Raw genomic sequence first — 14,272 nt, forward strand, 5'->3', positions numbered from 1 at the left:
ATTTGTTAGTAAACATAAAATAGAGGCAAGCATATAGAGAAAAAACATGCAGAAAAGAAAGTTAATATAAATTAGTGGATTGCAAGAGCGATAACCACTAAAGGATTCATCAGATACACGGTTATTAAAAAAAAACTTTAAAAAACCTAATGAATAGGTAAGTCGATGATGTCCTTAAAGTGCCTGGGAAAAACTTATTTTACAGTGTGATATAGAAAAGCACAGGTTACTCACTCAGAACTTTTATCTGTGAAATTGCTTCCTGTACACCACAAAGTTTGCACATCTTCAGACTGCGATGGAAGTTTGTCCATTATGTGAATTAGAAGTAAGCATTGTGAAAGAAAAAGGTCTGAAGGAAGATCTGCACAAAACAAAGACTGCATGAAGGAACAGAAGATAAAATATGGACACACTGCCATCAACAACCTCTTAATGACATTAGTAATCTTTCAATTGAGAAGTTTGATAAGTAACTAATATATACATATGATATCTGGTATGTACATACTAAAATGCATTGGCTGACATCTATGCAATGAATGAAATAAGAAAGAATGGTGGCTGGGAATGTGGGTGCACACAACTTATTACATGAGGGGTAAAGACATCAATCCGTACAATGAGTGTCCATATATCATTAGGTGCTCTGAAAGAGGAGGAGCCACCTGATCTTCCTCAACTGGAGGGAAATCCAAACTAAATTACTTAAGTTCTCCGAGCACTCCAACAGTTTTGACGTCAAGGTCGTGGTACCAACGGTTCTTTATTCAAATATCCAATTTCACCCTTATGCTTTGACTTTCCACTTGCCAAAATGTGTTGTCTTTATACAGTAAGTGGAACAACAGACCTCATCAGGGCTCGTTATGTGTGTATTCTGCTTCGTAATTTTATGCAAAATTGCAAAATCTGCACAGTTTATTCTATCCAAATAATCAAGAGAGTGCATACTTTCTATGTCCCAAAGTCTTGCGTGGGGACTGGGGTCCGGGGCCCGTGTGTGATACAGGTTTGGGATTTAACAAAAACAGCAATCCTGCATCGGGGTCTATGGCATATCTCTTGCTGGTGCTCCCTGCTTCCTTCTTGGTGGGTGCTTGGAGTAAGCTGCCACTGGCGGTGTCTGATATTGTTAGTGCTGCCTGTAGGTAGTCCGAAAGGGCTGCTGAAAAGGTCGATTTGACGGATACCTCTGACATCCTCCTCGATATGTGTTAGAACTGGGGGTCTCTAGTTGGCTGAGGTAGGTACCTTAGTCCAGAAAGAGACCCTTGCTTCTAACTCAGGGAAAGGAAGGACACCTTCTCAGATAGCCCCTGCTCATCCCATTGGTAGGTTGGCACAAGCAGCCAGGCTTATCTTCAAGGAAATGTGCAAAGTATTTGCAACAACGCTCTCAGCAACCCAATGACGACACCACAAATGGACTCCACACGAGCTTCATAAAAAAATTCCATGTTTATATAAAAAGATATACAATGAGACCACACGATAAAAATGCAAAATATGCATATTTGTAATATTTCACCTTGCTGGTTATTAGGCCAGCAAACCCTTGTAGGTTCTTGCAGTATTAATGAGCAATTCTCAATGATCCAATGCAGTCCTAATGCAATGCTATGCAGTTCGTAATGCAAGAATCAGGCACTTTGCAATGTAAAAATAATGCAGTTCGTTATGCAACAATCAGGCAGTTCGCAATGTTAAAACAATGCAACTCGTAATGCAAAAATCAGGCAGTTCGTTATGCAAAAATAATGCAATGCATCATGCAACAATCAGGCAGTTCGTAATGCAAAAATAATGCAATGCGTAATGCAACAATCAGGCAGTTCGTAATGCAGAAATAATGCAATGCATAATGCAACAATCAGGCAGTTTGTTATGCAAAAATAATGCAATGTGTGAGGCAACAATCAGGCAGTTCGTAATGCAAAAATAATGTGATGCGTAATGCAACAATAATGTACTCTGGCAACGATCACAGTGCTCTGGACGGTCTCTATGCCACTCTTTACTGACTCACGGTCAACTTCTGCCAATATATGCCACCAACACGGGTATGGTGGAAAACAAAGTGGAGCTCCACACTCCGGTACTGCCACTCCTCGGCAAGTACGGGCTGAGATACGAGCTTGATAAACTTCTTATGGGGTGACCCAGTATCCCTCAGAACCTGGGCAATACAATGTTAATATCAACAATGGTTCTGTCGGATTTGAACCTGATTGCTTCAGAGTATGTACACATGTTTCAACCTGTATTCAGACATAATTATATTACTTCTTATGACTGTTAAAACAATTTATAAAGTGCAAATCCAAACAGAAAGAGGGTCAAGTAAACGTTTTAATCATTGAGTTGTTTTTCATTCAGGACTTGATTTTCACTGAGTTTTCATTTAGACCCTCCAGTTATGCATAAGAATTAATCACACACTACGGCGCATTCATTTAGGTGAAAAAGTGACATATCATGAAAACATTGTGACTAAGTGACATAGTGATACGTGAATTATATACACATAAGTGAAGGATATGGGAGAGGAAGGAATTCTTTGGAAATCATGGGGGCCAGTCTATAACTTTATGGTTATTGAATCCAGCATGCCATATTAATTGGCTGTAGTGTTGGATTCTGTGGGCTGGTCCTCAAACGTTTTTCGTCAACGTTTCGACCCTGTTGACGCCTTAATTGTGGGTCTCTGGCGGGTCTTCTTCAGGACGGGGGGGTGGTGATGTTGCACCTATGAATTTAGATGGGAAACCATCAGGTTGGATTCTGCACAGGATTTTATCAACATACACATCACCACCCCCCCCCGTCCTGAACCCAGATTTCAAGTCAAATGTACTGAGGTACCGGGCAGCTCCCAGCTGATCCACGAGCTCATCACCTCTGGGGATGGGGTGAGTGTCAGTCTTGTTGACCACATTGAGCCCATAGTAATCCACACAGAACCGGAGTTCTGGGGTGGCACCTGGTACAGCAGCTTTTGGTACAAGGACCACTGGGCTAGCCCAGGGGCTGCTGGATGGCTTAATCATCCCTAGTGCCAGCATCTTTGAAACCTCCTCCTAGATGCTGGCCCTGACCTTATCAGCTACTCTGTAAAATTTCTGTTTTACAGGCAGATTGTCTACAGTTTCCACATCATGGACGAACCAATGGGTGACTCCTGGGGTCAGGGAAAACAGGGAGGCGAACTGACCCAATACCTGGCGACAATCCCTCTGCTGTTCCGGAGTCAGGGCAGGTGTGAGGTTCACCCCATCCACTGACCCATCCTTCTCCTTGGCTGACAGGAGGTCAGGAAGAGGTTCACTCTCCTCTTCCGCCCCCTCATCTGTAGCCAAGAGCATGGTCACATTAGACCACTCAAAGTGTGGTTTGAGGTGGTTCACATTGAAGACCCTCAAAGAGTTCCTAGGAGACCGTACGTCAACCAAGTAGGTCGCTTCGCTCCTCCGCTCCACCACCTCATAAGGCCCAGTCCACTTGTCCTGGAGCGCACAAGGCTCCACGGGCACCATCAGCCACACTTTTTGCCCAAGTTGAAACTCAACCAGAGTGGCATTCTGGTCGTATCACCGTTTCATTAGTTCCTGGCTGGCTTCCAGATTTGCCTAGGCGAGTTGCCTGAAACGCCTAGTTTGGTTCCTGAAGGCCAGCATGTAGCTATATGCATCTTAGTGGGGGGGGGGGGGGGGGGGTTACTAGGAGCCTTCTACCAGCCCTCCTTCACCAAACTCAAGGGTCCTCCTACAGGGTGCCCATACAGGAGCTCAAGCGGGCTGAACCCTAGGGACTTCTGTGGCACCTCTCTGTAAATAAACAACAGGCATAGTAAGAGGATGTCCCACTTACGCCTCATGGGTTCCTCAAACTCATAATCATGCCCTTCAGGGTTCGGTTAAATCTCTCAACCAGACCGTTACCCTGGGGGTGGTACAGTGCGGTGAACTTATAGGTTACACTGCACTCCTTCCACATAGATTTCATAAACCTAGATATGAAATTAGTACCCCAGTCGGACACCACCTCTCTGGGGAACCGCACGCGGGAGAAAATCCCTATCAATGCCCTACCCACCACGGGGCTGTCACCGTCTGGAGAGGGATGGCTTCCGGGTACCGGGTGGCATGGTCCACCAAGACCAGGATGAACCTATTGCCCATGGCGGTCTGGGGATCCAGAGGCCCCACGTTGTCAATGCCCACCCTTTCAAAGGGGGTGCTGACTACAGGGAAAGTTTGGAGAGGAGCCTTGCGCTTCCTCCCACTCTTACCACTTGCCTGACAAGTCTGCCAGGTCCTGTAATGAGTATCAGAACTCTTGCAAATTTGAGGCCAGTAGAAGTGGGAGACAAGCCTTTCAAAGGTCTTGTTCTGCCCCAAATGTCCTGCTGAGGGTACATCATGAGCCAACCCCAGTAGGAAGACTCTGAAGCGCTGGGGTACCACCAGCGCACGGGCTGACCCAGGCTCAGCAACCTTAGGCTCACTTTAATATAGGAGAACGGTCTCCCAGTAAATCAAGTGTGACCCGGACGGATGACCTGCTGCCTGGTTTGCTGCCTGTTGCCGCAAACCTACAAGAGAAGGGCACTTTTTCTGCTCCTCACATAATTTCTCCCAGGAGGGCCCACCCTCCTGCTGCCATTCGGTCAGCTTGAGTAGGTCCCCCAGTTCAGCTACTTGCTCCCCGGTAGGCTTCAGGGCATCCTCCTCAAGGTTTGCCTCCTCCTGGACCATGGGAAGTTTGGGGGCTGTTTCCTGCGCCCCTGCCTCTTCTCTTGAAGGCAGGCACCTGGGCGACTGTTTCATGCACATGGGCAACTGCTTCAGGTCCTCTTGAATACCTTTGCTGGATGCCATAGACCGAGTGGTCACACAAGCCCACTCTGGCAGACCCAACATCTCCAAATGCGCCTGGCGCTCCACCTCCTTCCAGGGGGAACTCTTCAGGTCATTCCCCAGAAGACAGTCTATAGGCATGAACGGACTTATAACGACCTTCAAGAAACCTGAGACCACCCTCCATTCAAAGGGAACATGCGCCACCTTGCATGGGAACACTGAGTTGTCTGCTGCAACTACAGGATGAAGTACATTGGGAATTACCTGCTCCTCATACACCCACTGACACCTGACAAATCAAACTGGCTCCTGAGTCTCTGAGGTCCTCCACCTTCTTCCATTGATGGTTACCCACTGCCTGTACTTCTTAGTATTCTCAGGCAGCAATGCTTCCTGGACCAGCTCTCGATCTCCTAATGAGACCAGTGTCATAACTGCTTGCTCCTCCCCATTCCAAGGACTCAATTCCTCCCCCAGTGCTACACTCACTAAACCCGGTGTTGGAGCACCAGTTGATGCAGGTGGTTTCTTGGGGCATTTAGGGGAAATGTGACCCACTTCTATATAGAAATAACAGGTAGGAGGACCAATGTGGTCCCGCTTGCCCTTAGGGGACCAGGGCCTCCTAGACTTAGGGGACTGAGACCCTTTCACCTGGGAACTACTTTGGGGCCCTCTAGAGAACCCCTTGTGGTTACCCTTGTCCTCCCCCACCTTCTGCGGGGGACCATGTACACTTTTGGTAGTGGTACCGCCAATCCCCTTGTGGACCCTGATGCTGGTCCAGCGGTCCGCTTCTTCAACAAGCTTACCAGGATCGTGTCAGCTTACTGTCCAAAAGATGCTGGTGCAGCTCTGAAACACACAGACTACTCAAGTGCTCCCAACTAATTATATTGCATAAGCCCTTAAAAGCAGTTACCTTGCTGGCCTTCATCCAACCATCCAGTGCACGTGTGTATGCATTCATACACTCCACCCAAGTACTGAATTCCAGTTTCTTGAAGTTCCTGAATTTCTGCTGCTACTGTTCTGGAGTGAGCCCATACCAGAGGCATAAAGCCTCCTTCCTATTGGCGTAGGTCAGGGTTCCTGCCCTCTTTAAAGTGGGTAAAACAACCCTCCCAGAAGCCTCAAAGTGTTTTCATAGCCCCGCCCCCCAATGATTCTTAGGCACCTCATTCATCCTCAGTGCAATCTCATATGGCGTGAACCACGCATAAATATCATCACCCCTTTGTTAATCTTGCACTAAGTCTTTGGGAATGTACACCTTACCCACTGGCACTGGTTGTGTGCTGCCTCCATTTGAAATGGACTCTGCTGTTTAACATTCATGTCCAGTTCCCTAATGCTTAACTCATGAGCTAAGAAAATCTTCTTCTCTTCCAAGCCGAGAGCGTTCCTGCTTTCCTCTGCTCGCTTTTCACTTTCAATGAGCAACTTCTTCTCTTCTGCTTGAGCTTTAGGTTTTAAACCTCCAACTGATGCTCTCTGACCCTTTGGTTTCCTCCTGCTACTCTGAGAAAACTCCTCCCTGAAGAAATTACGGAAAACAATTGGTCTTGATGAATTATAATTGCTTTCTTTTAACTATCCCTGTGTAAACTGTAATTTCATGTTGTTGCTTTTATGGTTATTGCCTTTTAACCGAATAAAGTACTTTTTGAACTTTGAACTTACCACCAACCTCTTAGGCTGGTCCATCCACAGGCAAATCCTGTGGACCAAATCCATTTCCTGGTTCATCCTCATCCACCTCAACATCCCTTATCCCCTGTGCCTTTTTGGCTTCCCACCAGGCCCTCAAGACCGTATGCAGTTCATCCTTTTTGACGCTACATTTCATGGGACATGCCAAAGCTCTGCAGAATTGCCTAATTGATAAACTTTGTAGGTAAGCAATGCCTCAATGTCAAACTCCAATTCTGCAACCTCACTGGCTACTTAACTCCTTTGAGACATGATTTGTGGCTTAAAGGTCGCTTAAAAATAGAACCAAAAACCAAAACACAATATGTGGTAACGTCATGGTCTGCGCTAAACTAGTGATGAACACCAATCACTGAGTGAATTTACAAATACACGTTCAAATCCCAAACCGCTGACCACCAATGTTAGAAGCAAGGGTATCTATTTGGATTAAGATACCTACCTCAGCCAAATAGAGATCCCCAGTTCTAAAAATATGAATAAGTACCTCTTCCACAGGCAGTTCTATAAAGGTGTTTTACACAACTGCAAGGTGCTCAAAGATCTAGCGGTGTCAGCCTCGACTGCCTGTAAGGCGTTATCAACGTGCTTTCTAAACAAAGTGTGGCTATCATATGTCATATGTAAAATCTTAGTTTGCATCTCAGGATCAGCAGTCACCGGACCACTCCGGATAAGCTTTGCTGAGGGTCTTCGGTGTGAGGTAAGCCTGATGGATGTAATTATATTGGATGAGTTTGAACCATGCATTGAAGCAGCCCAGTTTTACCCCTTTGTGTATCTTCTCCCATTCTCTCTCAGTGAATTGTCCACCCATCGCTTCATCCCATTTTTTTTGTAGTGCAAGTGGATTTTGTGGCAAGTCCTCGCTGATTGTCCTGTATACGTGTGTTATCATGTGACGCCCTTGTGTCATTTGCAGCACTACTTGGAGGGTTATCGTTACCAGGAGATCTCCTGGAAACGATGACCAAATCTCTCTGGCGAAGAATTACACAAAATGTCCCAGGGAACAAGAAAAAGACTACCTATATAGTCTGATCACAGTTCTATTTAGAACGAAATATTAAGGATTAAAGCGTTTATTTGATAAGCCTAAGTACGGGAGAGGCGAACGATGCTAGTGTTGATAGAACAAGGAGAGTTTAAACAATACCAACAGACTTTTTACAATGAGACAAAAAAGGCTATTGCCAAGAGTTTGTTTAAAAAAGGATATACATATTTTTATTTCATACAGCTGCATGAACCCTTTGCGAGTTGTTTAATACATTAAAATCATGAATACACAAAAATGCAATAATTAATAATGAATACACAAAATTTAAAAATATACAAAAGACAAGAATCAAGGAACAAATGTTGACGCAGCGTTTTGGTTTTTTGGAATACAAGCACCTTCTTCAGGACAGATTCTAAATTTAAGAAACACAGAATTACCAAACAATGCAAAATGGTAATCAAAAAAGTTTGTTATGCAGCAAAAGTAAGAGTCCCACATTAATACATCGATCACTGTGCATTTTGACAACCCTCTTTATCATAAAAAAAATCTTCATTTCTGTAGTGTATACAGCAAGTAATACGGCTAATCAACACTGCATCTGGTCGCTTTTTGTCTCTTCCTACATCTACCAGTCTAGGCTTGTAGCTGAATTTCCGGCCACACAAAGTTTCCTAACCGGTAATCTGCCTATAAAGTCACATTTACACAGTCATAAAATTATGGGCATTAACTTGATATGACACACCTCGAACGTAAAAAAACAAAGTTTCTTATGCTTCATTTGTTTTGGAGTTATTGATGCCTTGGGATCCCAATATGGATAGGTGGATCTTCGGGTGTCCTACTTTTTAATTATTGTAGGTACGTGTTCATATGACAGTCAACAGAAAAAATGTTGTTTGCATAAATCAGTAAATGGTTTACACCCTTCATTGATTGTACTTCGATTATTAGGACTAAAGCTTTACCTTCGTTAAAAATTCGAAAAGTTTGTCCACTGTCCAGGAGAGCCACCAATATAAGGTTAATAGGTCTCAACCATGTTTCTGGAAGGGGTAATCAAAAAATCGAATAAATGTCTATACTCTAAGTTTAGGGTATAAGTAGATCATTGTAGGGCTCTAAAAACTCACCAGTTGAAAACCAGAAAAATCGCTGTAGCCGTAGACCTTTCTCCACTTCGTCTATTGGCTTATAAATCTTGGGGGTTGACCTCCCGTGTTTATGCGATATGGGGCCCACTCTGTAGAGAGAATTGATGTCGCTGTTACTCCTACTGTTGGAACAGATAATCTGTTTATACCGCCAATGCACTTAGTTGCATACTTCCTTTCTATTTCTGAATGGTCCGAGTCTGAACTAGAAGATGATAATTGCGCTGACTGAAAGTGATGTTTCAACGCGTTCATCTTCGTGATATCTGGCCATGCTGTTAGGATTTAGGCGATCACTTTAAAATTGGTGACAAAACCTATGTAAAGTGTGATATTCAGCTCTCTAATCGTGCATTTATTTAAAGGCTACACTGTCAATTGCTAAGTTCCAGTCCTTCACGCTAATTGCTCTAAATATCGGTTGTGGCAATCTATTCTCTCACCTCGTTGCTTGTGGGTATATAAACAGGAAGGGGACACTATGTTATGCATTTGGGTTTATTTTGGATACAAAATACAAAACAGGACTTGCTCAAGTAAGCGGCAGTTCTTTTCTAAAGAGAAGATTCTCAAAGAACATATTATCTGTCTCCTGCGCATGCTTACCGAGTTTAAAATTGTCGGCCTCCAGGTTAAGTATAGACCTAAAGTATGCGCGAAATCCGCGTCCGCATGCAGGTTTATTTTAAATACAGAACGGGACTTTCTCGCGGAGACCGCCTATCGTGTATAAAGTGGTCGGCCTCCCTGCTCCTCCTGGTACAGCGTCACAGTGTCGTTCTCGTATATAAAGCTGGAGTAACCACAGTGTTACGAAACTCTGCTTAAATACGAGCTAGCTGCTTATTGGTCGAGTCTAATGTTGATCGCTATTGGTTAAACGGCCACCAATGGCCTGCGAGTTTACATGTTCGCTGTGAAATCACCTCTCTCTTTTTATTTTTAGTTTGTACACGTACAAAAACTTTAATGCTGTGCAAAACTTTAATTATAAAATCTAACCTCCAAACTGCCTAAGTATCTAATATATACGGAACACTAGTTTCCAAGATATTACAGAATCGGAATGTTACACAAACTTCAATTATCAGATCTCAACTCCAAACAGCCTGAGTGTCTGTATCTGATAGATACAGAGCACTAGGTTACAAAAAAATGCCGAAATTGAGTTCTGTTTTAGGCACCGATCATTTCACATCTATATGTGATCGTGTGGGGCATAACCCATTGTTTGTTGGGGAATACCTATACTTTCGTAAATCAATGCGGTGACTGTCACTGGCGTTTCTTCGTGCAACCGCTCCTGCTACAGAAACTATCGTGACTCCGGGTCCCATAATGCAGCATTGAGTCTGCAAAAAAGATTTCCACTTTAAAGATAAAGAGTGAATAAAGACAAACAAAATTAATTTTTTTTTAATTCTTATTGGAAGCCTGTTTTGAGGAAAGCCTATTCTAATTATTTGTGCCATCGTATTTTCTACTACATGGCTGCATCCTCAAATATCCATAAATATAATCTCATTATTATGAAAGGAATTTGCATATATATATATATATATATATATACATATATATATATATATATATATATATATATATATATATATATATATATATATTCACTGAAAAAAACCATGGGTTATAGAACATATATAGTTAGGGATTAGCATTTACAAAACCTTATTTTACTCACACAAAACCATTGAAATTTCATATATAGTTAGTTGCACTAACTATATATCGCGCACCTGCAATCCACTGCTGATCATGTCACATATTACATCATTCATGACATGCTCAGTGACATCACTGATGTCATCACTGATGACATCTCAAATGACAACTATAGTGCTGCCCAGTTACATGACGAGCAAGAAAATCCCCCTTCGATGGCCAGAAGATCGGTTGTACAGGAAGTGACGGGACCAGAGGCGAGGGAGATGGTCCCAAATATACAAATGAAGTTTGGGGAAGTGAAACAAGTGTGCGTGCGCTACAATCAGTTCATTTGCTACAGAGAAAGTAGCATCACTCTAATTAGCAAAGCTATTGATAATCATGTTTGCCCGAAACGCCCCAAACAATAAATTCTTCTTTTTTTGTTGCTCCTGTTGAGCCCTTTACAATGAATCGTTTGCGTTACTGCATGCCAGATTTCTACACAGAATATGCAATTACAATTTCTCAAAGAAACAAAATCTATTTGTATATCACTTGAGACAAAGCAACATTTTTAAAAACACAGCTTTCTTCATCATTTTCTCCTTAAATCATACTATTCTCTATCTAAATTAAATAAATCTTTTCTCACCTTAGCAAATACTTTTTGAGTTTTGAAAACAGTCTCAGAAATACACCAAATTGTCTTCAGCAGAACAAAGAGGATGCACTCCAGAGGCTGCAGCTATAGAAAGCACAGAAATGCTGATATTCATTACACATAACTCTTCCCTCACTTTTTTCAAATCAAAACCCTTCCCCCCTCTGCCCTCTCTGCCTATTTTGCTTAGCAACCACCTCCTGAAAGACCTCTCATGTTTGCAAGTTCACACAACAATGTTTCAATTGAACTCTGAACTCTCAGTGCACCTGCGTATCCAGTGCAATCTTTCATTAAATGTTTTTTCCTTGACCATTCAAATTACATCTTTAAAAGAACACATCCGTGCACCCTAACTTTCTGTTTTCAGAAATGGAAATGCACCAATCACTGCTAATGAATCATTAGCACTGGAAATCCACAGTTTTTTTTCTTTACAAACGCCTACTGTTTCAACTGCCCTTTCATTACCACACTTCATCTGACTGCAGCACAACCTTCTCTAACCATGTTTTATGTCTGGATTGTTGGACATAGTTACATCTACTGGGCTCAAAGGTATGCTGAGAACAGAAATTTACCTAACCTCAATTTACAAGATGTGGAAATGAAGTGGTTGGGCCAAAGAGGATTAAAATGTCACCAATTGATACCATTGGTGAAAACCTTTATGCATTTGCCAAAACCTGACCTGTTAATTGTGCACTGTGGAGGTAATGATTTGGGCACTTTGACTGGGGTAGGTCTGGAAATGCTTTTAAAGGACACCTTTGAGCAATTAATGGCACTTTTTCCTCAAACTGCCTTGGTATATTCAAATATATGCCAAAGACAGAAATGGAGGTGGTCCAACCAATTTTGTCCACAAATTGAGAAGTCGAGGAAGCATGTAAACAAATCTGTTTCAGCTTACATGAGAGACCATGGAATGGGCTCCATGTACAACAATAATTTGCGTTACTGCATGCAAGATATCTACAGAGGAGATGGAGTTCACTTCTCAGATGAGGGCAACAGAATTTTCATTTTGAATTTAAGACTGTGCATTGGTACCTACTTATAAGTACCTAACTGTACCATAAACCCAAAAGCTCTTCTCAGAGCTACCCTACATCTGATCACTCACAATTATTATTTTTCTCTAACTTTTTTCTCTAATTTTCAACAAACTACGCTCCCCGGAGCGCTACCCGGTATGCGAACCGGAAGCTAACCGCGCAAAATTTCTAAAAAAAATGTTTTTTTCCCGCACATATGGTCCTCCTCAGCCACCCTCAGAAAACCTAGGGGGTCAAGATAAGTCTACCGTGCCCCCTTCTACCCATTCTGAACATTATTTGCCCTCCATCTTGTATCTTGATTCGACCGAAACACAAAATGGTGGACTCCCGTAACGCTGCTGGTTCGCGAACCGGGACGCATACCGGGAAGCGGTCCAATAAAAAAGGTGGGAAAGTAATTCACAGAAAAACGACTGGAGACACTCTCACCAAATATAGATTAGCTCATACTACATAACAATCACTTTCATTTTCACAAATTTGATTGAAATTCCATTTAGCCATTAAGCCTGTAGACCTCTCTAAATACCGTGAGGTAAATTACTTCACAAAACACATCTGAAGTGTTGGAATTGACAACCAATGAAAATGTTACTTTCATTTTCTACTTTTATTACCTGACATTTGATTGGTTATATACCTGAATATATATAAAGGAAGAGAAGGAAACACAGCCAATTTGACTGCTACTTCTTGTTGTACATTACAATTGAATTATTACTAAACACTTCAACTTGTTTGTAAAGGTAAGTTGTTATTTTTAAAACTGAAGTATATTGTACACTATAAATTAATATGGTAAACTTTTTCTGATAGTTATATACTATCCCTCTGTAGTAGTTATAGATTTAGATAGACTTCTCTGTTATAGTTATGGATGGAGTTAGGCTTCTCTTGTATAATTATGAATTTACTTACGTTAAATCACATACACTTTTTTATATTCCTACTTCCACTCTGATACTATACACTGCCAAAAGATAAATTCACTGATAAAAACTGCCTATCTAAAATTAATCCCAACAGTGCCCTATCTCTACTAATATATATTTTTTTTATCCAAATTTCAGGCACAATGGAAGGCAAACAGAAAGTTGAATTTAAAATTGTCCTGCCAGAGAGCAGCCAAGAAATCATTTATCAAAATGAAAATGAATTTATGGATAAACTAGGGACCAAGAACTACTGCAATGTGTGCAAGCAGTAGATGACCTCCTTAAAAATGAGGACATTTTACACCCACAAAGACTACAAAGTATATTCAATGAGAATTATGAAATTTCTGACAGTGAAATGTTAGAAAGTTTAATAAATTATGAAACACAATCACAATAAAAAAATGCTTAAAAAATAAAGAAATTAAAAAATAATCAACAAAAACAACAAACAATTAACATACAGTATTTGAAAAGTCTATCATTCTTTTTTCCTTATAGTACGCTGCCCAGAACGCTTTCCGGTTCGCGAACCGGGCGCTCCCCACTGGGCCCTTTTAAAACCTCCACATAAAACTTAGGGGGTCAACGAGGATCTACCATGCCCCCTTATGGTAATTTCCCCCTTTGTTTTGGCCTCCTCTTGTCTCTCGATCCTACCGAGAGACAAGATGGCGGCCGCTCCGGACTGTTTAGAATGTTGACAGACACCGGAGAGCCAATCAGCTTCGCATCGCAAAGTTCCGTTACGCGAAAAGTACGCGAACCGGAGCGCTACCCGGAGCGCTGTTACAGATATATATCTTTTTTTGAACGTTAATTTCTCAAAATCCACTGGAGCACATATATTGAGACCTAGCAAAGGCACATCGGGCTAACAGTCCCTACAATTTTGCCAAGTTTCGTGCAAATCCATTCAGCCGTTCGAGTTAAAAGTGAGGCCAACCACCCTATGGAAAAATGAATGGGAAAAACGCGTTTTGGGACCCCCCTTTTTTCTCGGCCCCCCCTTGACGACCCCCCCCCCCCCAAATTTTCAGGGGCTGCTCTACAAAATGTATATATCAAGAAAGGGGAGAAAGGACAATTGATCACTTGATCAACGGACACTGTTTACCACTCAGGGTGGTGGAAGGTCCAGTAGCAGCTTGTGTCCGTATCTAATACTAAGGATACAAAAGGGGGTTGCTGAACTGTTCCTGTGGAGAGATGGGGAAA

General features: G+C 42.3%; 1 protein-coding gene across 2 annotated transcripts in view; it reads right to left on the reverse strand.

Annotated features, from left to right (window-relative positions):
- Positions 1-14,272, reverse strand: part of FIRRM (FIGNL1 interacting regulator of recombination and mitosis) — a 3,285,109-nt gene that overhangs the window by 1,791,239 nt on the left and 1,479,598 nt on the right. For both annotated transcript variants that reach the window (XM_086964357.1, XM_086964349.1), the window contains one exon: positions 235-364. In XM_086964357.1, the coding sequence (XP_086820483.1) occupies positions 235-364 (130 nt within the window). The remainder of the gene's footprint in view (positions 1-234; positions 365-14,272) is intronic.

This window comes from Lissotriton vulgaris, chromosome 1_1, assembly GCF_964263255.1.
Source record: "Lissotriton vulgaris chromosome 1_1, aLisVul1.2, whole genome shotgun sequence".
Lineage (NCBI taxonomy): Eukaryota > Metazoa > Chordata > Amphibia > Caudata > Salamandridae > Lissotriton > Lissotriton vulgaris.